The following is a 21,828-nucleotide window of genomic DNA, read 5'->3' on the forward strand; positions in this document are numbered from 1 at the left end:
TTGTTCAGGAATCTGACTCAGATGTAAGCTCCTTTTACCGAACTGACATCCAGCAGTTCAAAGCAATACATGTAATGTTTTTATGCACTGGGTATAGATGGAGCAGTTATTATGCTTCATCATTAAGAAAATGGAATAATCCTCTACCCTGTACCTCAACCCACCATTGTTTTATCACATAAACAGCAAACCAAAGGATTAACGAGACACGCACCAGCTAATTTCCTCCACAAAAGTAATGTACACCAAAATGAGGCCGGCCCCTGCCACTAAAAAAAAAGTAAATGATACATGCCATTAATTATTAGCTAATGTGTGAGAGGTTGAGTACTTAGGGCAGTGTGCCGTAGAGAGTTCTTTAACCTTCAGAGGTCAGAGGTGAAGTAACGATCCAGCGCTGTCCACTCTCGACTGTTGTTTTTCATAATATTCCTGTTATGGTAAATCTCTGGGTGCAATCACTGGGCCATTTGTCTCTCATATGTTTTGTTATCTTAAATTACATACAGGAGTTCAATGTTCGCCACATAAATCTATAAATGTTGATGTTCTGTTTTTGTATTATGTTATTGGTGGATCACATTCGGCTTTAAATATTTAGAAACACATATAAAAAATAAAAAAGGAAATGTAAAATAATGTTACTGTGTGTGTTGATATGACATTTACCATTTGATACTTTTGGTAATCGCATGGGTCTATCACATAGGCCGATGGGAATAAAGCAGTCACAGAATATTAACAGATAAATCCAAGAGGGAGTGGAGTTGACAGTCAACTTAATCTATGCATTTGCAAAGTTAAAACATGTTTGGTTCATTTTGGCCTCTTGCCGACTTAGAAATCCATTCACATATCTGAAACAAACAAACAAATTGAGGGGTTAAAATAGAGAATACACAAGGATTAGTAGAAAATAAGTAGATGTGTTGGTTTCTGTGATTAAGCATGTAATATCTTGATCTGAAATTAAACTCTAATATCAATTTTAGACCAAAGTAAATCAACAGACAATATGCCGGAAATAAGGGACCATTCCTCTGGGTTAGATGAGGTTTTGGCGCCACTTAGTGGTGATTTTATAGTAAAGGTGTTGGATGATGATGAGTGTAACGTTTTTGCATTTATGTTATACGTTTATAAAGCCAGTACCTTTACTATTACAGGTAACTCACTACTGTTAATGTAAACTCAAAGTTCTGATATTTGTAATACAATCTGATGGATTAAGACTAATTGCATAATATAAAACTGTAATGACTCTTTTAAAAAAAATTGTAAAAATAAAATGTCAACATAATTCAAGAAGCATATTGACCAAACCCACATCTGTCAAGTGAAAGAAAAATAATATGGGTTCACCCTTTGTTTTCCTAAAATTGATAAAGGCTGTCGATATTTGTGTGAAACATGTTTTATTTTATTTATTATTTTATTATAATGAACGTATATATTGTATTGGTATGAGTTGTTGTCATATTTCTGTAATTCATCTGAAGAATCCTACATTATTTTAAAAATAAGGAAACTACAAATCTGATTATATGTGGATCCCCAACTCTACGGAAAGCACATCAGGACATTCCCTTTGTCGCTCGGTGATGTGGTTACCATGACAACGGCTGTCAAACTCCGCTAGGACTAGCTAGCTTAACTGCTAACTGGATGCTACTTACGCATACTTTAATATAACGCTAGTTTACTATCCTATTTTTCTAAAATTACATAGCGTGCGCCTCTATGTCAAAGTATAAGGTAAACAGGAAGCACTGTGTGTACATTTTGTTGACTTGTAGGCTTTCTTACTAACAAAATAACACTCTGCCCTAGCTAGTTTGTTAGTAAAGTTCCAGTTAGCATTAATGCGTACCCCTAAGTTAATAAAGAGTAGTACAGGGTTGTATTTAAGACTACATATAACTGTTTAGAAGGAATAAGGTAGTGGTTTTAGGGTTAACAAACGCTAACGTTAGCTGTTGGCAAACCAGGAAAATTGCAGGTGTAAAGTGTATAATTAAATATTGTATCCTAAACTATGGGGCTAAATGTTGTTTTGATGTCTTCACCATTGCAGACTTCCGGATACAAAGGCTCATATGACTACAACAAAAGTGAGGAGCGGTGAGTGTTGTTTGTAAGTTGGTCACAAATGAACAGCTGTTAACTAGTACTGTTAACAGACTACTGACTATGTTACAATGTCTGCTCAGGGAGGGAAGAAGCTGTGTGCGTTACAAATGTGGCCTGCTGAACACCATACAGGATGTCCTGCGCCAAAGGCCAGGTTGGATTGAAGTCAAAGAGTGAGTAGCTCTGACTATTCATCATCATTATAACAGCCCCTCTGTCATATTTGTGGCTTGAATCTGGTATCTGCTCTTTCTCTCACAGTGAAGGAGAGTGGGACTTTAACTGGTGTGATGTGGGCTGGCTCAGGGAGAACTTTGATCATTCCTACATGGAGGAACATGTAAGGATAAACCACTTTCGCAACCATTATGAGGTAAGGCAGCATCTGTCTAGCTTCAAGACTGTACACTGGAGTTTTTAACAGTAATAATCATATATCATTCATATCATCAAAAGTCATGTAGTATTTTAATGTGTTTCTGTGTGTCTATGTTTTACAGCTGACTCGCAAGAACCTCATGGTGAAAAACCTCAAAAGATACCGGAAAACTCTTGAAAGGGATGTTGGCCGCATGGAGGCAGCCAAATGTGACTTTTTCCCCTGCACCTTTGCACTGCCCAGCGAATATCATCTCTTTGTAGAGGAATTCAAAAGAAACCCTGGCAGCACTTGGATCATGAAGCCGGTTAGCTAAAGCAGACCATAGGTGTAATGCAGTGCCATGAAATTGTTGATGTAGTATTTGGATGACCTCAGAAACTAAAGTTAAAGGGGAACACCACCTAAATAAATAATTCCAGTTTGTTATTCCAGTAGCCTTGGAAGGTTAATTCAATATTTGCTTTTTTATACCCAAATGAGCTTTATTCTATTGCAGTGTTTTCAGTCATGAAACTGAAAATGTACTCGTATACTCAGAACATTCCCTGGGTGTTCTCGGTGTCATCAATAACATCTTTCCTAATTTATTACCTGTGGAGCAGCTCCAGACTTTATACCTGATGGCATCACAAATTTGAGTTTTAGCACTCATATTTTTGGATCTAGGACAGAGTTATTCATGTTTACTAATATTTTCGGACTGTGTTAGATCATAATATCAACATATATATTTTTTTTTTAATTGTATGGTTCTCCTTTAAGTTACAACCCAATTACATTTCAGTCATGAAAATTAACTGGTATTTTCATTTAGGTAGCAAAATCTCAAGGGAAAGGCATTTTCCTGTTCAGGAAACTGAAAGACATCATGGACTGGAAGAAGGTAATGTGTGTTTATTTTGTCAAGCAATTGGGTGCAAATTAAAAAACCTAAAAACAGAAATTCTGCCTGCACACCCACATATTCAGATTAATAACTGTGTGTTTACACAGGATGGCACCCGCTCAGAGGAACAGAAGGATGCAGCTCAAGTGGAAAGCTATGTGGCACAGCGCTATATAGAGAACCCCTACCTAATTAATGGTAATAAACTGAATTTAAAAAAATACACGTTTAATTTAAAAACCATCCAATGTGCTAACAAATAATTAACAAACATAAAAATATACAAATTTTGAATTAATGAGAAAATAGAATGACATATGTCTCTGCTTGCTTTTTGTCTCCACAGGCAGGAAATTTGATCTGAGGGTCTATGTGCTGGTCACATCCGTACGTACTGGACCTTATACATCACAGTGTTTTATATAAAGTGTACGTGTGAATCAGTGTTTGTGTATGTGTGTTTGTGTTTCAGTATGTTCCCTTAAAGGCCTGGCTGTATCGAGATGGCTTTGGCCGCTTCTCAAGCACCCGCTTCTCCCTCAGCAGTATTGATGACAAGTGTATCCTTTTCTTTCTCTCTGCTCATTTGAATACACTCATGTGTTAGTCTGTTTCTGAGTCATGCCTTAACAAGTTGAGCCTTTGTCTAATGAAATATTCAAGCAAAGTCAGTTTTAAATAGCCCGGTTTGACCCAATTTCCGAGGCTGTTGTTCCTAATTCTGTCCCTTTCATCCACATCTCCATGGAAAGCGTGATTATGTCACTTAAGTTCCCAAACTCTACTTAATGCCACTCTTCAGATATGCACCTCACGAATGTGGCTGTTCAGAAAACAGCGCCAGACTATGATCCTGAAAAGGTGTGTAATTCAATAACCTCAGAGAATAGGTCAAAGATTGTATCGCTGCATATTTTCAACCAATTCTATCTCCTCTTTAATCCTAAACAGGGATGTAAGTGGCAGATGCAACAGCTTCGAAGATACCTGACTGCAAAGCACGGCAGAGAGACGGTAGAGTCCCTGTTTAAAGAGATGGATAACATCTTTGTCCGCAGTCTACAGAGTGTACAGAAGGTCATTATAAATGACAAACACTGCTTTGAGCTCTACGGGTACGACATTCTACTGGATCAGAACCTCAAACCGTAAGTGCTCCTACAGTCATACACTGCAACCATAGCAAAAATGCATCATCGCCCACAAATATCCACTACTTGCAATCATGCACTAAGGCACGCATGCTCACAACGAAGCAAAGACAAGCACATGTACAGACAAGTAAACATGGCATAGGGTTTACTTGCAATCCTGAATGCTTGAAAACAAAGCAGTAAATCTGCTAGTGTTAGACTGCATAAATAAACATGTACGAATAATGCCATAAATCTGCACAGTGTATCTCAGCAATTGGCAGGTGTGATGTAATCCTGCTGTAAATTATAAAACACAGAAATGACAGTGCCTCTCTCCAGTGCACATATTGCTTGTACTCACCTAACAATCCAGTCGTGGATGTGGATGTGCTCTTGAGTCGGCGTAATGCCAGCTCAAAAGGCTAAGTACATGTTTGGTGAATGTCATCACCTCCGTCTTTTTGCAGGTGGCTAATTGAAGTGAACGCCTCTCCGTCGCACACACCCAGTAGTCAAGAGGATTACGAGATGAAGTGCCGGCTGCTGGATGACACATTGAACGTGGTTGATATGGAGGGAAGGTAAAGGCGTCTCTGTCACTGTGTGTTTGCATTTTTGTCATCAGGGAACAAGATGCAAGAGTTCTCTGCCCCTCCATTCATTATAGACGTCACATTCTTAATTGATATTCACCACTCTATACAAATTGTGAAGTATGATCTTGGGTTATGGTATATTTGAAAGTAATAAACATGGGTGGGAAGATGCACTTTAACAGATTGTGTTATTGCAACAATAAACAATTTGCTACAGTCCCCCTCAGATCACAAGGTGAGTGCTGTACAACAGCTGATAAGATGAGTCCCTTTTATCTTTTGCCACCATGCTGCTGCTGCGTTCTAATTAACTGTGTGTTTTTTCTCATTAGGCTGACTGGCAAGGAGAAGAGGGTGGGTGGCTATGATCTCATGTGGAACGACGGGCCCGTCTATAGAGAGGATGTCAACCTAGAAACAATTGGTGGTTCGTGTTTCCCTGCCAACACACACTTAGGTAACCTGCGTTGTTAATGCAAACTTATTGAGATGTAAAACAGGTGCATGTGCAACAGTACATGTAAATAAGACTATGGTAATTAAACATGTGGAGACACCTTTATCGTTTTATCTTTAATAACTGCAACAAATGTATGGTGTACATGTTCTGTTGCAGGGTGTGTAAACGACAGAGAGAAGCAGCTTCGCCGGCTTCTGAAACCATTTCCAGGCCAGAAGAGGGTGTCACACACCCATCATTTTTATGTCCCACTATTATAGTAGTTTGTATGTGTATATGTGTCTGGGGGAGGGCAGTGAATACAAATAACTGAAAAACATAAGTAATAATTCATACAAAATGAGCTTTCTGTGCACCTAGGATGAAATCTGAATATGCAAATGAATGAAAACCACATTTGTAAAACTACAGGAAACGGTGTAGTACGTTCATTTACAGAGTTAAAATGCTGGTGTGTAGGATTTAGGGGAATTTATTGGCAGAAATGGTAATATAATAGTCATAACTATTTTCCCATTGGTTTGAATTCACCTGAAAATAACAATTCATTACCATCTACATACAGAGCAGGTCCTCTCCCACAGAGTACGTCATGTTGTTCTACAGTAGCCCAGAACAGACAACCCAAACACGGGCTCTAGATAGGGCCATCCATGTTTTATGCATTGGCAACCGTAGTTCTACACGCTTGGCACACAGGAGATATTTCAGTTCTGCAACCTCACCACTAGATGCCACTAAATCCTACACACTAGACCTCTAATACCTTTCTTCCATTGTCACTCTTGGCTGCGCTGAGTAAAGCCATGTTGCTGATTTGTGTTTCAATTGCAAGTTAAGACTGGCCACGCCAAGCTGCGCCAGAGATGGACCTTCTCCGAAGTAGATCCAAAAGCCGGGCCCTCGACAACCCCCATTCTCCCCCCGCACAAACAAGCGTGTGTGTTGCAAGACTCTAGTCACCTCTGTCTGCAGGTGACCAGAGAGGAAGGCGTTTTTCAAAGTCTCCGTGTTCAACTCTCAGTACTTTTGTAGCTTCTAACTGAATCTACACTGCCTGGCCAAAAAAAAAGTCACCACCAAAAAAAAAGGTCATACACTCTAATATTTCGTTGGACCGCCTTTAGCTTTGATTACGGCACGCATTTGCTGTGGCATTGTTTCGATAAGCTTCTGCAATGTCACAAGATTTATTTCCATCCAGTGTTGCATTAATTTTTCACCAAGATCTTGCATTGATGATGGTAGAGTCTGACCGCTGCGCAAAGCCTTCTCCAGCACATCCCAAAGATTCTCAGTGGGGTTAAGGTCTGGACTCTGTGGTGGCCAATCCATATGTGAAAATGATGTCTCATGCTCCCTGAACCAGTCTTTCACAATTTGAGCCCGATGAATCCTGGCATTGTCATCTTGGAATATGCCCGTGCCATCAGGGAAGAAAAAATCCATTGATGGAATAACCTGGTCATTCAGTATATTCAGGTAGTCAGCTGACCTCATTCTTTGAGCACATACTGTTGCTGAACATAGACCTGACCAACTGCAGCAACCCCAGATCATAACACTGCCCCCACAGGCTTGTACAGTAGGCACTAGGCATGATGGGTGAATCACTTCATCTGCCTCTCTTCTTACCCTGATGCGCCCATCACTCTGGAACAGGGTAAATCTGGACTCATCAGACCACATGACCTTCTTCCATTGCTCCAGAGTCCAATCTTTATGCTCCCTAGCAAATTGAAGCCTTTTTTTCCGGTTAGCCTCACTGATTAGTGGTTTTCTTAAGGCTACACAGCTGTTCAGTCCCAATCCCTTGAGTTCCCTTCGCATTGTGCGTGTGGAAATGCTCTTACTTTCACTATTAAACATAGCCCTGAGTTCTACTGTTGTTTTTCTTCGATTTGATCTCACCAAACGTTTAAGTGATCGCCGATCACGATCATCGAGGATTTTTTTTTCCGGCCACATTTCTTCCTCAAAGACAATGGGTCCCCACTATCCTTCCAGTTTTTAATAATGCGTTGGACAGTTCTTAACCCAATTTTAGTAGTTTCTGCAGTCTCCTTAGATGTTTTCTCTGCTTGATGCATGCCAATGATTTGACCCTTCTCAAACAGACTAACATCTTTTCCACGACCACGGGATGTGTCTTTCGACATGGTTGTTTAGGAAATGAGAAGCAACTCATTGCACCAGTTGGGGTTAAATAACTTGTTGCCAGCTGAAAGATAATCGCCCATGCAGTAATTATCCAATAGGAGGCTCGTACCTATTTGCTTAGTTAAATCCAGGTGGCGACTTTTTTTTTGGCCAGGCAGTGTATATGGTTTGGAGTTTCTCTCCCAGGGAATGAAATGCGTTTGTCACTGCATTTTTAACTTTGCTAGTGCCTTTTCTTTAATAAAGACAGGTCTAATAATACGGCAGGGAGGAAGAGTAAAATCAGAAACAGCCACAGTGAGATGTTGATGAAGAGCTGCAGACAACAGACTCTTACTGCACCTCTGCCAACAGCTCACCTCCAACAGGTAAATTTCTTTACTTGTCCTACTGTGTGATGGAAAAACACATGCAACAAAATTAACAGGACTTAAGCCATGGATCAGAGTGCTGCCTTTAAACATCATCGCTCAAGACAAGCCATCATCAGACTAAGACACACCTTCACGAATGTCGTCCCGTTGTAATAGAAATGCAAATCCCTGCTGTGCTGGGACCAAGCAAATCCAAGCCAGCACATGACTGTCGAAAAGGGGTATAAGGCTGGTTAAGTTTGGGATAGTGTCTCCAAAGAATAACCAGTGGGTCACTATCTCTTGAGTGCAAAACATTTATTTCTATGCCTTACAAATACTTGCATTCAACATTGAGAAAATACATACCACAATCTTTCTGCGTGCGTGTCGACAAAATGTACATTTTTATAATAACACCGCCCCTCCTAGCCCCTTATCTATGGCTTTGATACTTTACAGGATTATTAAGAGGTGCAATCTGATTACATATCACATTATTTACACTGATGTAGTGTTTCCACGAATCAAGTGCACATGGTAAATCACAACAAACAGATAAAGACACTCTAATGTAAACACAATCTTCTAAAGACTTCAAGTATGCAGTGTGATATGGAGGTGATATGTATGACATTACCAGCGTTAACAGCTATGTTGTGTTGGAATTCCACTGAATCACAGGGATGGCCAATGGTACAGCACGGAGGACATTAAGTTACATTCAGCTCTTTGACTAAATATTTTTGTTTTTGTGCGTGACGATGTAAACAGAATAATGACAATGATGATTACAAGTCAACCACGACACTTTTCATAAATATAACTATGGTATATAAAATTTGGAAAAATATGCATTTACATTCGTAGCAAACATTACACTGTCTTCAATGATAGAAAGAGCTCAGCTCTATGCAAAATACAGTATATTATCATAGACTACAATTCAAGCTGTTCAAACATGAAAAGCCCTTGGAACCAAAAATGTTAAACCATTGCACAGATATATGTCAAACAAATTACATCACTGCAGTACACCACCAGTTATTGTGCCTCCTTCTTTTCAGCCAAAAGATGCCTTAACGGAACATATGTCTCAAAAACATGAGGCACCAAAGAAAATATAAAATGCAACATCGAGTAAAGGAAGAGCATTGAAAACAAATACATTCCAACATCACAGACTCCACTAGTAACGGCAATGGTTGTATTGGCTGACTAAAATGTAATGATCTCTGTCAAACTTCACGATGGTTTACTTATGCTGAAAGCTGTCCAGTGGTAGAGTAGATGCTTATTTTATGCTTATTAGTAGTATACTGAGAGATGATGATGTGCAGTGCAGCAGAGTTCAATTTACATAAAAGCTGTGTTTAAATCCTAGTAGTGCTCCAGTTCATAACGAGCCTCCTGTCAAAACACAGTCTAACATTATGACTGTATACTTACTGTACATTTGAGATGAAATACAGCGTGTAGAATTCTGTTCTATTTAAGTGTCATATTTTTAAATCATTGCTGTTTTTATCTCTACTCTAGCTGCTCAACCTGTTGTTACTTGTGACCTTTTGAAGGCAGTATGCCACTGACTGATTTAGACCGCTGTACAACAGTTACAACATGTTAGTATTACACAGAGTACACAGAAAGCAGGCATAGGTTCAAGCTCCTGTACCAGGTAATCGCTAATAAAGCAGTATACTGTAGGTTTATAGGGGTTACTTCGCAACAAAGTGCACATTTTTTGTTTTGCCATTCTGCTTATTACCAAGTGGAGCTTTGGATAGAGATTGCGGCTCTTTAGCTGCTCTCTTCATGGCAGTTTTTGAGGCCTGACCCACCGCCTCTGTCCTCTGCCAGTCCTTCTCTACCCTCTTGGAGGTGATGACCTCTCTCTTACTCGCAGCAAAGACCCGTTTCTCTGCACCAGCTGTTTTACTCCCACAAGGCTCCTTTTTCACATCTGTCTCAGAGTTAGCTCTGATTCGGCTTTTTCTCACTTGACCTCTGCTGTTTGCGTTAGTTCCAGATTCCTGGGGTTGCTTTCGGGCGTTGCCTGCGGCCTGCATGTGCCTGAGGTGACTCCTTCCAGCCGAGGGGCTAACTGGGGTCTGGGCTCCTCCACCTTGTCCTCCAGGGCTCCGGCCTTCTGTTGAGGTCGCCCGGGTCTCGCTGCTGCTCCTCTTCGCTGGTGCTCCAGGTTTGGCTCTGCGCTCAAGCAGCGGGCTGAGCCTTGAGTGACGCTGGTAGGCATAGGCAGAGCAGCTTCCATTGCACAACGGGTAGCGAATGTGACAGTGAGGGCAAACTGGAAAGCGGGAGTGCTGTTGCTGGGTTGAAGCAGGGGATGGGGGGTTGTTGACAGGTGCAAATGGGAAGGCTCGCTGGCTGTGCCGCAGCCCTTTAGGGGAGTTGAGTCGGGATGGTGGAGCTGTGTGAGGCCTGGGGGGGTGAGCGGTGGTGGCAGAAGGGAAGCCCTGTGGCCTTGAGCGGGTCCCAGGAGGACGGCTGCTCTCCGCTTGCACTGTTTGGATCTGGAGCCACTCCAGCTGCAGCAGCCTCTCCAGGTACTTCTCCAAGTGGCCTACAGGCTTGGGCCGGGGGGCCCCACGGCCCTCCGTGTGAAGAAACACCGCCAGCTGTCTCAGGCTCCAGCTGTTGAAGGGTGGAGGCAGAAAGTCTGGGTAGCTGTAGCTGGGTTTCTCAGTCTCATCCTCATCACACACAGCCCCATGTGGTCCTGGGAAGTCTGGCGGAAAGTCATTAGTGTTGATGACCTCCGCCCGGAGATTAAGGTGAGGAGGGGTGCAGGGGGTGCAGGGAGAGGGCAGCACAGGCAGCCTCTCAGAGTCTGACAGATCACTGGCACTGTCAGTGTCATCATCCTTCTGGTTGTACTGCTGCTGTAGCGCCTCAGGGGTGGGGGCTGGGGAGTGTGTAAGGGGCTGTGATGGCGTGTGTCGCAGCCCTGATATTGGGGAGAGAGGCAGGGAGAGGGCTCGCCGATTTTTCCCCATCCCCCCACGATTCGGGTGTAGCTCGTTGCTGCACTGTGACACCCGTTTATTTTCGCGCTGCTCCTCTTTCCTGTGCACGGATAAATGTTTGCGAAGCTGAGGTCTCAAATCTCCATCTTCTTCAGGACTGTAAGGAGACAGATGAGTGTTAGGAAAAGCTGGTGGGGATTTAGGGATTTACTGTACTTGAAGGGAAGCAGTCAGTGAGAATGCAAACTCCTCATCAGACATACCTGGAGAGTTTGCTTGTGTTGCGTGTGGAGCCAGATTTGACCCTGCCACCTTTTGACTGTGCACCCTGAAAGACAATCAATACGGAAATTGATTATTCATGTCTTGAGTTCTGTGAAGCAACACATGCTGCATCACTGTCTTCTCCTGTGACCATGATGTTGACATTGTCTCTCTTTAATTGACCGTGATGGCATTCACTCACCTTCTGCACTGCTGTCACTGTATCCTTATCCTGACCTGGGCTGGGGAGGCCATTTTTCATCTGGCCCACTGCTTTCTTCATCTTGTTACCTTTCTTTGAACTGTGGAAACATGATAGTGTGTTGTCAGGTTCGCCTCTTATCCACATCTGAGACAAAACATAACAAATTTGATTTAGCCTTGGATGTGTGACAGTAAAATGAGGCCCACCTGGTTACTGGCCCGCTGTTTTCAGTGTATTTTACCCGAATCTTCTCTTTGGAAACGACGCGTTTCAGTGTCGTGGATGCTGTGCGCTCCTGCATGATGGGCCCCATGGTGCAGGTCGCCAGAGGGGATTGTTGTTTCGACTCCAGCACAATCAGACGACACGGTAGCTAAAGAACCCAACCGACATCTCGGATCAGATACTCTATCCTGAGAATGAGGCTAAAAACACCCATTTTCTCAAAAGTGCTGCAATGCATCATGCGCAGATGTCGACAGTCGTTGCAGGTTAAACGCGTCCTTCTCTGTTGCCGTCGTCTCGCCTCTCTGGTGAATTAAAATTCCGACAGTTATTTTCAATGACGAGGTGACAGCAGACGTGTCTCCTTTTCGACTGTCATCCTGTTCGCCATTAAAAATGCAAGGCGGTCAAACGGCGCATACGCTTTGTTTGGCTCGCCGTCCCAGTCAGATAGGTTTGTTTACCTGCTGCTTACTGGCTCACCGCTTGTGTCGGAGTGGGCTCAGCGGTGCATCATGGGACTTGGAGTAAAACATACCAGTGGCTCTTTATAACGAAATACGCAAACACTCTTAAATAATACAACTTAATATTGATAAATAATGTTAAAGGCATGTGTCGAAGAAGCCAACACTGTGCTTGCGAAAACAAGCTAAAAACAATGCACTCAAACGCAACTGCTCATCTCAAATCACTCAATCTCCCATGTAACGTCTGGGCTGTCTGGTCCGTTTCAAACTTCCTGTTAACTGCGCTCATGTTAGCCGATCTCCATCGAGGACACGCCACAATCATGCATGTGTCTTTTGGAGTTGTGAAGCTGGTTACTAGTTACAGATCGGGTTACGTGATTGTGGCCAACAGCGGAGACCCCGTGACGCACGGAAACGCGCAGCTCTAATAAATACTACTTCAAATGGAGGATCTAGCTTGGGCTACACCCTGCAGCTTAGGTGTAACTAACGCTCCATTTCTTTATATGGTGAGGTGATGTCAATGTCTAATATTCTGGAAGCATATTAAAGGCAGTTTGTGTAACACTGTATGTGTGCAGAGAGAGGACAGAATAGGCTGTGTGCATTTACGCACGTACTTTCAGAGAACACGCCCACTTTATATGCTGCTGTGTTTATTTTTTGTTATATTCACAAAAAATTGCTGTTCTTTTAAAATTTGCATCACAATATCACACATTTTTATGTAAAAAAGAGTACATTGGTGTTATAACTGGGTCATTGTGCTTTAGGTAAGAGTGTTTCAGGGATGAAAGCAACCTGATATTATGTTTCACAACTTTCTTTGCAGGTGTGCAGGACAGCTCTTCCCACAGAACATGGATAAAGGGTGGTTCATTGGACATGAGAGGATTCCCCCTGCGAAGGAGGAGGCGTCCAGCTCATGCAGCAGTGTCTCAAGACCCCGTATGATTATTAACCTGACTCAAATGCTTCAAGCTGACAAACCTAATGCAGTCAAGAAGCCAGTTCCAATCCGCCCCCCAAGCCCCAGAGTCTCTGTGCCAAAGGAACAAGAGTTCCGCCGCAGTCTCTCCTGTGAACCCATACCTAAACCCATCATCCGACAACGGTCACACTCTCTGCCTTCCACCACACACAAGAAATGTAGAAATGTTGGCGTACGGTTTGTCGACTCTTTGGGGCTCGACCTGGAGGACGTCAAGCTTTTTAAATCTGGAGAGGATCCGTTTATACCACATCATGTTGCCTTCAGATTGCTGATGGATGCAGAGTTGGCAGATGGAAAGCATCTTGAGATATCTTTGCCATACTTGAAGCCGGTTTTTAATCAACAACCCGGTGACCAGGAAGGATTCCTGCATCGCCTCCATGCGCAGAAAGTGTCTCTGGAAAGAGTCTTGTGTTTTGAGCTGGGTGTCATGGGAATCACCCAGGTCATGAACTTGGACTTTGAGAAAGATGTCACAGCCCGCTATTCGTTTACAGACTGGAAGAGCTGCTCAGAAACTAAAGCTTCTTGGGTGTCCACCATCACCAAGACCTGGGAAGGAGGAGGGGGCCAGTTCAGTTGTGATACATTTCGTTTCCACCTGCCTGTTCCTCCATTCCTACAGCCAGGGGCAGTGTTGCAGTTTGCCATCCGATACAGAGTCTGTGGGGCTGAATACTGGGACAACAATGATGGAGAGAATTATAAGTTAGTCTGCCATAACTACAAGCTCGCTGTGCCCAAAGAATGCGAGGACAGCATGGTGCACTTCATTTAAGACGCTCACTAAAAAGGATGCTGACTAAAAAAGGGTAGATGAGGCCTATTTAGAGCACTTTATGACAGTTGTCAGAAAGACCAATTAAATATGCAGAACTTCATTGTGATATAAAATGTTGATTTTGTTAGACTAACAAAAGATTTCTTTGAAGCAAGTTGGATTCAAGGTAAACTGTTAACTCTACAGACGTAGTCAGTGTCAGCAACACAAACCCTAATGTGCTTCTACCTGATGCCAACTTTGGTGCCACTGTCTTACTTTTGTGTTATCTTTCTTGTAAATTGCACTCTGTGAGTTGATTTTCCTCGCTACTTTAAAAAATGCACTTTAAGTGGGCACATCAAATGGGAGTAACACCCACGAATGTTGCGTAAATATTCAGTGAAATTAATGCACTTCAGTCCACTGTTGGGTAACTGACCCTAAACTAGTTTTATACAAAGCAGGAATTTGGTCTGCTGAACCATTTTGCTCTGTATTCAGAGTTTATTTTTGAGTCAAATGTTGTCAAACCAAATGCCACAACCACGCAATAGATACAATTTTGATGAATCAGAAAATAATGCGTATTTTGTTTAACAATAAAGCAAAATTCCACAAAATGTTCAGCTTGTATTATCATTATTTAACGTTATAGTAGTGTCATTTATATTCTTATTTGAAGTTCTACCTGCTCTCCTGCCTATCTTCTACCCACTTCTGTGACTCAGTAGGTTTTCTCATAGCTTTCACTTAGTCTTCCTGAAAAAATGTTCTAAATGTAATGTATACTTAGTGACAAAGTACTCTAAAACATAGGTTTTTTTGCTTGTTTTCAGCTAATATAAATATGGTTATCACCACATGTACTTAGTGTAACAAGAACAGTTCTCAGGAAGTGTAAAGACTCATGGGAAATGTAGTGACTGAATACTAACAAAATAATTGCTGTTTCATCATGAAGAAAATTGGGACTTGCTCTTAATGTACTCTCCAGCACTGTTGCTCACCGGACAGTTGCCTGCTTCATATAAAGTACACACAGAAACCCTGGCTGACGGACATGTTTCAACCAGGTTTCACCTTTAAGAGAAAGACCGGTGAAGTTAGAAGCAGTTATCTTTAAGCTAATGTTTCTTTTCCCAGGGCAAACTAGGGAGTCGTAAAGCCATTAATGGGACAATATTTTGAACATTAGTTAGCTATAAGTAACATTGGAACAGTTAAGGTAAAATTTTGTGTAGAACGGAAATGTTAGATACATAACAACTGACAAATGTGATAAGGTCAGCTATTCACTGGTTAGCTAGCTAATGTTAGTTAACGTACCATATCTTGCTAACGTTAAGTTAACGATTCGAAAATCCCATCTACTAAGCCAGTTATGGAGTGTTAAATCAACTGCCTATTGTTAGACAGACTGCCTAATTAGGTTAATAACTAACATATACCATAAAACCTCAAATAAAAGCCCTGTACCTTTCACTAGCCTGGTATAGCTAACGTTAGACATTTTGACATATAAAGGCCTGTCTCAATCTGACACCTGGTCTGGTTACCAAGTGGTTCAATTTTATATAAGTTTTTTGGATGTATAAAACTGGTTTGTAACCCACAAACCCGCTTAAGCTAACATTAGTTAGCTGTTTAAATAGCGCATACTTATGTTTAAACTTCTGTCAATATAGAGATGCTACACATCGTTAGCTCAGTTCATTGAAACCATGAGCACCACAGAAGACTGTAATTCATTCAGATTTACCAGCATAAAAAAAAACAAAACAAGTGGTGACTCCCTTCTTCTGTAGCTTTCATAAAGTCAGAATATGTGTCCGTTCCTTGATTACCCACTAAGTTTAGTCCATAAGGCTCCGCCGATCAAAAGAATCAAGTGTTTTTGTAAAAATGAATCCAAGATATATGCCGTTATCTTCAGGTGCTGTGAAACAAGTATCATGACATAACACATAACTGATATGTTATTTAGAGCCCAATTTTTAAGTAATATTTATACTGGACCAATCTGATTGTATTTCCCATCTTAGCTGAGCAACATTAAGTTCTATGTAAAATGAGGTAAAGGCCTGTCCCTTATAAGCCTGTTGAGGGATTTAAGCAAATAATAGTTTAGTAATTTAGTACAAAAGATAACGCTGTAACTCTTAAGTAATGACGCTTTATTTTGTGTGTTACCCTTGAGTTTCTATGGTTGTTCTACAAATAGGAGAGTATTAAATTCTCCACACACTAGTGTAAAAATTGCAATTTTGAGGGTATCAAATCAGGTAGTCTTTTGAGACAAAAAGTATTGTGGGAACAGATTAAGATGGACCATAGGGGAGACTAGGGTAAGTTGAGCCAAAGGGTAAATTGAGCCACCCCTTGTTGCTAGGAAACCGTAAATAAAATTGAGCATGTGACCAAATATTTAGGAGGAAGGCATCATTTTAAGGAGTCTGTGAAGGTAAGAACCATGTGAGTTAAGTGGTTAGAGATTTATGTCCTAAAAAGCATTTTTCACTCATGAAAGTGAATTTAGTCTAAGTTTCATGGGGATTGTGTTTAGACCAAAATAGATCATTTTTAATTTGTTTTATACATCAATTGTGGTATCTATTAACTACAAAATGAGGTAGTACAGCTAGCATGAAAGTGCACCATTAGCTGTGGGGGCTAATAAAGTCAATATGGTAGCGATGGGGTAAGTTGAGCAATTTGAACAGGGGTAAGTTGAGCCATAAGTTTCTGAAAAGAGGCAACGCTGGATATGGTAAACCAAGCTTTACTTTCAAGGAGAAAGATGAGGGATTCTTCCCAAGAAGCGATGTAATCGCAAAACTCCCCAAACCTCAGAGTCTCAGCAGTTTGTATTCCCCTGCAACCTGGACAGGTGGGATATTGAGTAAAGGGGCAGGTGGGATATGGATGGAAGGAAGGAGGGGGGTGGATGGAACGAGAGTAAGATGGAGGGAGGAGTTTAGAGAGGATGAAGGAGGACATATAGAGGAAGGACGATGATGAGAGAATGAGAGTTTCGGTTCAGAATGCTCAAATGTGTTAATAAACAAGTTCAAATTATTATAATACCTTCATTTCTACAACTGGCCCTCCTGTTAGCAAGGACACCAAACTAGGATTCATGTCTACGGATTTAGTTCAGTGTTTTCTTTCCAAAAACACAGCTGTTAAGGTTCTCTTGCTAAGCGCACTTTAAGGCATTCTCAGGCCTATGTTAAAATGTTTTGAAGTTGTTATATGCAATAATAATTTTAAAAAAAAGATTTGTACCTGTTGAATTGTGTATTATAAATAAAAATACACATGGATTTAAAGAAGCGTCTAATTTAATTCAGTACAGACATGTATAACTGGAATATCAGGGAGAGAGGGAGAGAGGAGGAGGAGAGAAGGTGAGGTGGGGGGAAGGGGGGTAGGAGGGAGGGCGGGGGGGAGGGAAGGAGGGAGATGGCTCAACTTACCCCACTCCTATGCTCAACTTACCCCAGACACGGGGTAAGTTGTGCCACGAGACCACTTTTTTTGGACATGCTTTATTATCAAAACAGTTATGTTTACACTCATTCTGTTTGTTTGTAGGGATGCACAACATCCTGAAATATATGCATATATATTAGTTAGCAACAAAACTATAATAGCCTTGATGTAGTGATCCTGAATATGAAAAGTGGCTCATCTTACCCCGGTCTCCCCTAATGACCATTTATCATACAAAACTAGCTTCTTAAAACAACAACTCAACTTTCATGATGAATCTTATAAGAAAAGACTTTCACTATTGCAGCAACATATGTTTTTTTGCAGGAACTTACAAAATCACAGACTCCTTCCTGTACCCTGTTGGTCAGTTGGCAGTAGACTCCAGTATCTACATCCTGATCCAAAAAGAGGTTTGAAATGTTTTTAATAACCACTTTTTCTTTTAAGCTCTACTTTGGAGCTGGATTAAAAACTGTGATTTGAGTGTTTGCTCATAAATTCACTTGCTAATAATGTTCTAACAGGCAATTCGCAAATTTAACTTACTTCTGGACAAAATCCCAGTGGAGCTCAAGAAAGAGAGGAAGATCCTATCATCACAGGAGGCCTCAGACATCATGTATGTCATGGTAGTTTCCTCATAGTAAGGATTATTGTTACTCATTTTGTTCTGGATCCACACACTATAAACTTTTCTTGTTCATTACATTTCTACAGGATCAAGCTAACTGGTCAGATATGTATCTTTAATGAATAGTATCATCTCTTTTCACCAAGAACCATACATAGCCTACCATAGACACAAAGATCTACAACACAGTTTGTTTGTGTCAGATTACGACTTGCAGACAGCCCTGGTGGAGGCATTGTGCAGAATGGCAGCTCCTGACCAGAGGAAGGAGCTGGCCCATCTGTGGTTCAACATGGAGCATGTGGCCAGCGCCTTTGTCAAGATCAGTGATTCTGAGTTTGAGACGGTACAAGTGCATCACCTTTGCCTCTCATTTGCATGTACATGATTTGCACTACAGTGGTTATGTATCGTAATGATATTACAAGAGGAGTTCAGCTACATAGAATTTAATATAAATGTGTGTAATTTCAGGACTGTCGCAAGTTTCTGAACTTGAATGGGATGCAGGGAGACAGGAGAAGAATTACGCAATTCAATCAATCAGTTTTATTTATAAAGCCCAATATCACAAATCACAGTTTGCCTCAAAGGGCTTTACAGCATACGACATCCCTCTGTCCTTAGGACCCTCACAGCGGATAACAAATGGGGGCTCATCCGGGATTGAACATCCATGAGGTTATGTAAATGTGAGTTTTTGCGTGTATCTCATGGCCTTTTTTGTGTAGAGGTAATCTCTTTTGTTAAATCATTTGTGGTTGTTGCTCTGTGTTGAGTTGAAACTTTAGTTTTGAGCACCCTGACTAGGTAGTCACTGGGCAGGTAAGATCTTGCCACGTTGTTATTTTTCCTTTTTTATTTTTGGTGGTAATCCTGAGTGGGGGCACGCTTCAGTATATCACAGTTGGCTATTTCTATGGTCTTCTGCCATTCTGTGTTATGGCTGCATAAAAACATAATATATCACTCAAAAAGTACAATTGGTGTTTGCAGTTCTGCTGTAAATTTATGCACCTGACAGTCAAGGCCAGTAGGGGGCGTAGAGAGCAAGGGAACCAAACATCAGGTTCAACCCTTTTCCTGACCTTTATAATCTCTACCAAGGAACTGCTGACAGTGAAGACAATGAATCCATACTGGTCATCATTTTAGTTTCACATTTAAATTGATCATTTATGTGGTCCACAAAAAGGGTTCACAGACAGTCATTTTGGTTTTCCATCCAGATGGTGACCCTAACCAAGATGAGGATTTCAGAGTTGACCACCTTGGTCAGCAGCAGTGGAGGAGGAAGTGTGCACTGTGCTAGTTCCCTCTCTGCTGTTATATCGTGAAGTAGGAAGTTATCAAGACCAATATTATGTTCATTGTATCAGCAGTTTACAGTCTAAACATTTAAAATAGGTTAAATTTAAATAATAAAAAATAATTAAAATGCACTCAAAACAGTTTTGAAGTTTCAGCTTATTTGCAATGGTATCACAGATGTGTTTGTGCTGCATTTTTATTGTTCATTTGTTCATATATTTTGATATAATTTGGTGAATACAGGGTTAATTGCACAATATACAAACACTTATATGCTTTAAAAGACTCTTTTATTATGTGTCTTAGTGCAGGGCTTCATGTTTCATGCATAACTGTGCCCTGTAGTTGGGGAGGAAACATCCTACTAGGAAAACAAAAGTTAGATTTCAATAAATGAAACTAAGATAATTTTTATTATTCTTTTACATTCTTAATGTTCACAGAGACTCAACGTCACTAAATGTTTTGTACAATAAAGGCTAGTAACACTCACAGAGCCTGGATAGTTAAAAAAAAAAATCATCAAACTTGTATTTTGTTTCTAAATTAAACTTAGAAACCTCTCAAAAACCTGTAAAGAACAACTCCAAACCCAATAAGGTAATGCAGTGTTAAATGCTTTTTGTACATTATGTGCTTTGAGCCTGTGATGCACTATCACAGTCGGCCACAGAGTGTCATTGTTGTGTCATCAGATGAAGCCTGATGAAAGGAACAGAGTGAAGCAGCCACACTCAACAATGAAGCCAGAAGCAGAACCCAGTTGGCCAAACACAGCAGGCAGGAGGCCTCAGAAAATTGCAGCCCCCTTTACCAAAAGCTATGAAAGGGTCCAGAGCAGGCTGAATGCACATAGGCAGGTTCACAATATATGCATCTAGTGTATAAAATTTCCTGGTGTCCTGCAGTTTTATAAATATAGGGTCACATATCTCACCTTGTCCAAGTGCCATCTCTTGCCCTCTTCTTGTTTTTTGCAACTTCAGCATAGGTGATACAGCGAATACAGTAATACCTACATCCATACATATGACATTCCCATCAGCAGAACAGCAGCCTTCAGTGTTTCAGTGTTAACTGGCTATTAGTTGTGATGTATAACCAATCAGATAGTGCTGTGGGTGGGACATTGATGAGCAAGGCTACAAAGTGGTGACTGCAGACAGAGCTGTAGTGGCATATTTTCAAACAAATTATTTTACTGGCTTAAGTGGTAAAAAAAGAATAAAGTAAAAAAGTAAGTAAAAAAAGTAAAAAAAAAATCAATATGTAGCAGTCAGTGTTGCTATTGCAGGAAATAAATCAGTATTTGTGAAACGTTGCCCTCTAGTCATTGCTCTTATTGTGTATGCACGTACCTATGACACAAGGTTTGATACTTGATGCTGGTACTTGATACTTTATTATTATTATTGGAAACTGTTTTGGTACAGCCTGGTGGCTCAGTTCCAGTGCAAAGAAAGAGAGAAAAGAAAAAGAAACAAGCAACAGACACCATAAACTATCACAACAGCAAACCAAAAAAAAATGAAACACGTGAGTATGAAAATATGTACAGTGAAAAACATATAATATGTTCAGGTCAGTTCCTCAGGGTATTAAGTAGCCCAACAGGCAAAAAAGCACCATTGTTGATGTACCAATACAGTCCAGCTCGAATTTAGTCCAGTAGGCCTACATGCAGACTTGTGGGGTTGCTAGCAAGGGGAGTTCAGTCCTCTGACAAGTGCAGAAAGAAGCTGTATCTGCCCATACCGATTGAATTTTGGGTGTTTTGTTAATTAAAGGAATTCTACAGATCAACGGGATCAAGGTCAGCATTGCAATGGAGCAGACATCTTAACAACAAATAGCACAACAAATAATGATATTACCTTTCATGTAGTCAAAAACGTGTTAGGTACTTTGTCACGCAGTTGCAGTACAGTGTGTTCTGTACAAATGTGTCAAAAAAAGAGCAAACCACACCATGGATCCAAGCACGCATAAATAATTGAACACCTTAGAGGGAGCGATACTCCTCCCCACACACAGTCTTGATCTCTCATTTTCTTATACACAAAATAAGGCATTTAATGAAAATGTTAAGCAAACTGTGTCAATATTTGTATAAACTGCTTGAGCAACAATAATCATTTTGAAATAAATATTCCCCTGAAGAGGTGAGTGGTAGGGACTACTTGTTTGAAAGACATCCATCTGTTTTCATCTGCTTATCTGGGGCCGGGTTGCGGGGAAGCAGGCAAAGCACCCCAGACGTCCCTCTTCCCAGCAATGCATTCCAGCTCCTCCTGGGGGACTCCAAGGTGTTCCTAGGCCATATGACATATGTAATCCCTCCAGTGTGTCTTGGGTCTATTCTGGGGCCTCCTACCAG

At 41.1% G+C, this 21,828-nt stretch overlaps 3 protein-coding genes across 5 annotated transcripts; 2 read left to right on the plus strand and 1 right to left on the minus strand.

Moving 5' to 3' along the window:
* The first annotated feature begins 1,619 nt into the window (after positions 1-1,619).
* Positions 1,620-8,084, plus strand: ttll9 (tubulin tyrosine ligase-like family, member 9). 2 transcript variants are annotated; one of them, XR_013491950.1, is made up of 15 exons: positions 1,620-1,755; positions 2,075-2,121; positions 2,211-2,303; positions 2,392-2,503; positions 2,631-2,816; positions 3,327-3,395; positions 3,506-3,596; positions 3,745-3,785; positions 3,871-3,958; positions 4,201-4,259; positions 4,350-4,546; positions 5,002-5,115; positions 5,463-5,587; positions 5,747-6,565; positions 7,997-8,084. XR_013491950.1 is itself a non-coding variant. In XM_033629482.2 (14 exons), the coding sequence occupies exons 1-14, from the start codon at positions 1,741-1,743 to the stop codon at positions 5,848-5,850; spliced, it is 1,341 nt and encodes a 446-aa protein (XP_033485373.2). In that variant the 5' UTR covers positions 1,620-1,740; the 3' UTR covers positions 5,851-7,302. The 2 variants fall into 2 exon arrangements, 1 of the variants encoding a protein (XP_033485373.2); XM_033629482.2 differs by lacking the exon at positions 7,997-8,084 and having other exon boundaries at positions 5,747-7,302.
* Positions 7,999-14,634, plus strand: LOC117258505 (protein phosphatase 1 regulatory subunit 3D-like). 2 transcript variants are annotated; one of them, XM_033629485.2, is made up of 2 exons: positions 7,999-8,118; positions 13,090-14,634. In XM_033629485.2, the coding sequence occupies exon 2, from the start codon at positions 13,118-13,120 to the stop codon at positions 14,027-14,029; it is 912 nt and encodes a 303-aa protein (XP_033485376.1). In that variant the 5' UTR covers positions 7,999-8,118; positions 13,090-13,117; the 3' UTR covers positions 14,030-14,634. The 2 variants fall into 2 exon arrangements, with proteins under 2 accessions (XP_033485376.1, XP_033485374.1); XM_033629483.2 differs by lacking the exon at positions 7,999-8,118 and adding an exon at positions 12,504-12,766.
* On the minus strand, positions 8,407-12,267 carry fam217ba (family with sequence similarity 217 member Ba). Its single transcript, XM_033629481.2, has 4 exons — positions 11,766-12,267; positions 11,557-11,656; positions 11,354-11,418; positions 8,407-11,247 (listed from the first exon to the last, which is right to left on the minus strand). Exons 1-4 carry the CDS (start codon positions 11,870-11,872, stop codon positions 9,822-9,824), a joined length of 1,698 nt encoding a protein of 565 aa, XP_033485372.1. The 5' UTR covers positions 11,873-12,267; the 3' UTR covers positions 8,407-9,821.
* Positions 14,635-21,828: the final 7,194 nt, after the last annotated feature.

The sequence above is a fragment of the Epinephelus lanceolatus genome, chromosome 8 (genome assembly GCF_041903045.1).
Source record: "Epinephelus lanceolatus isolate andai-2023 chromosome 8, ASM4190304v1, whole genome shotgun sequence".
NCBI classification, from domain to species: Eukaryota; Metazoa; Chordata; class Actinopteri; order Perciformes; family Serranidae; genus Epinephelus; species Epinephelus lanceolatus.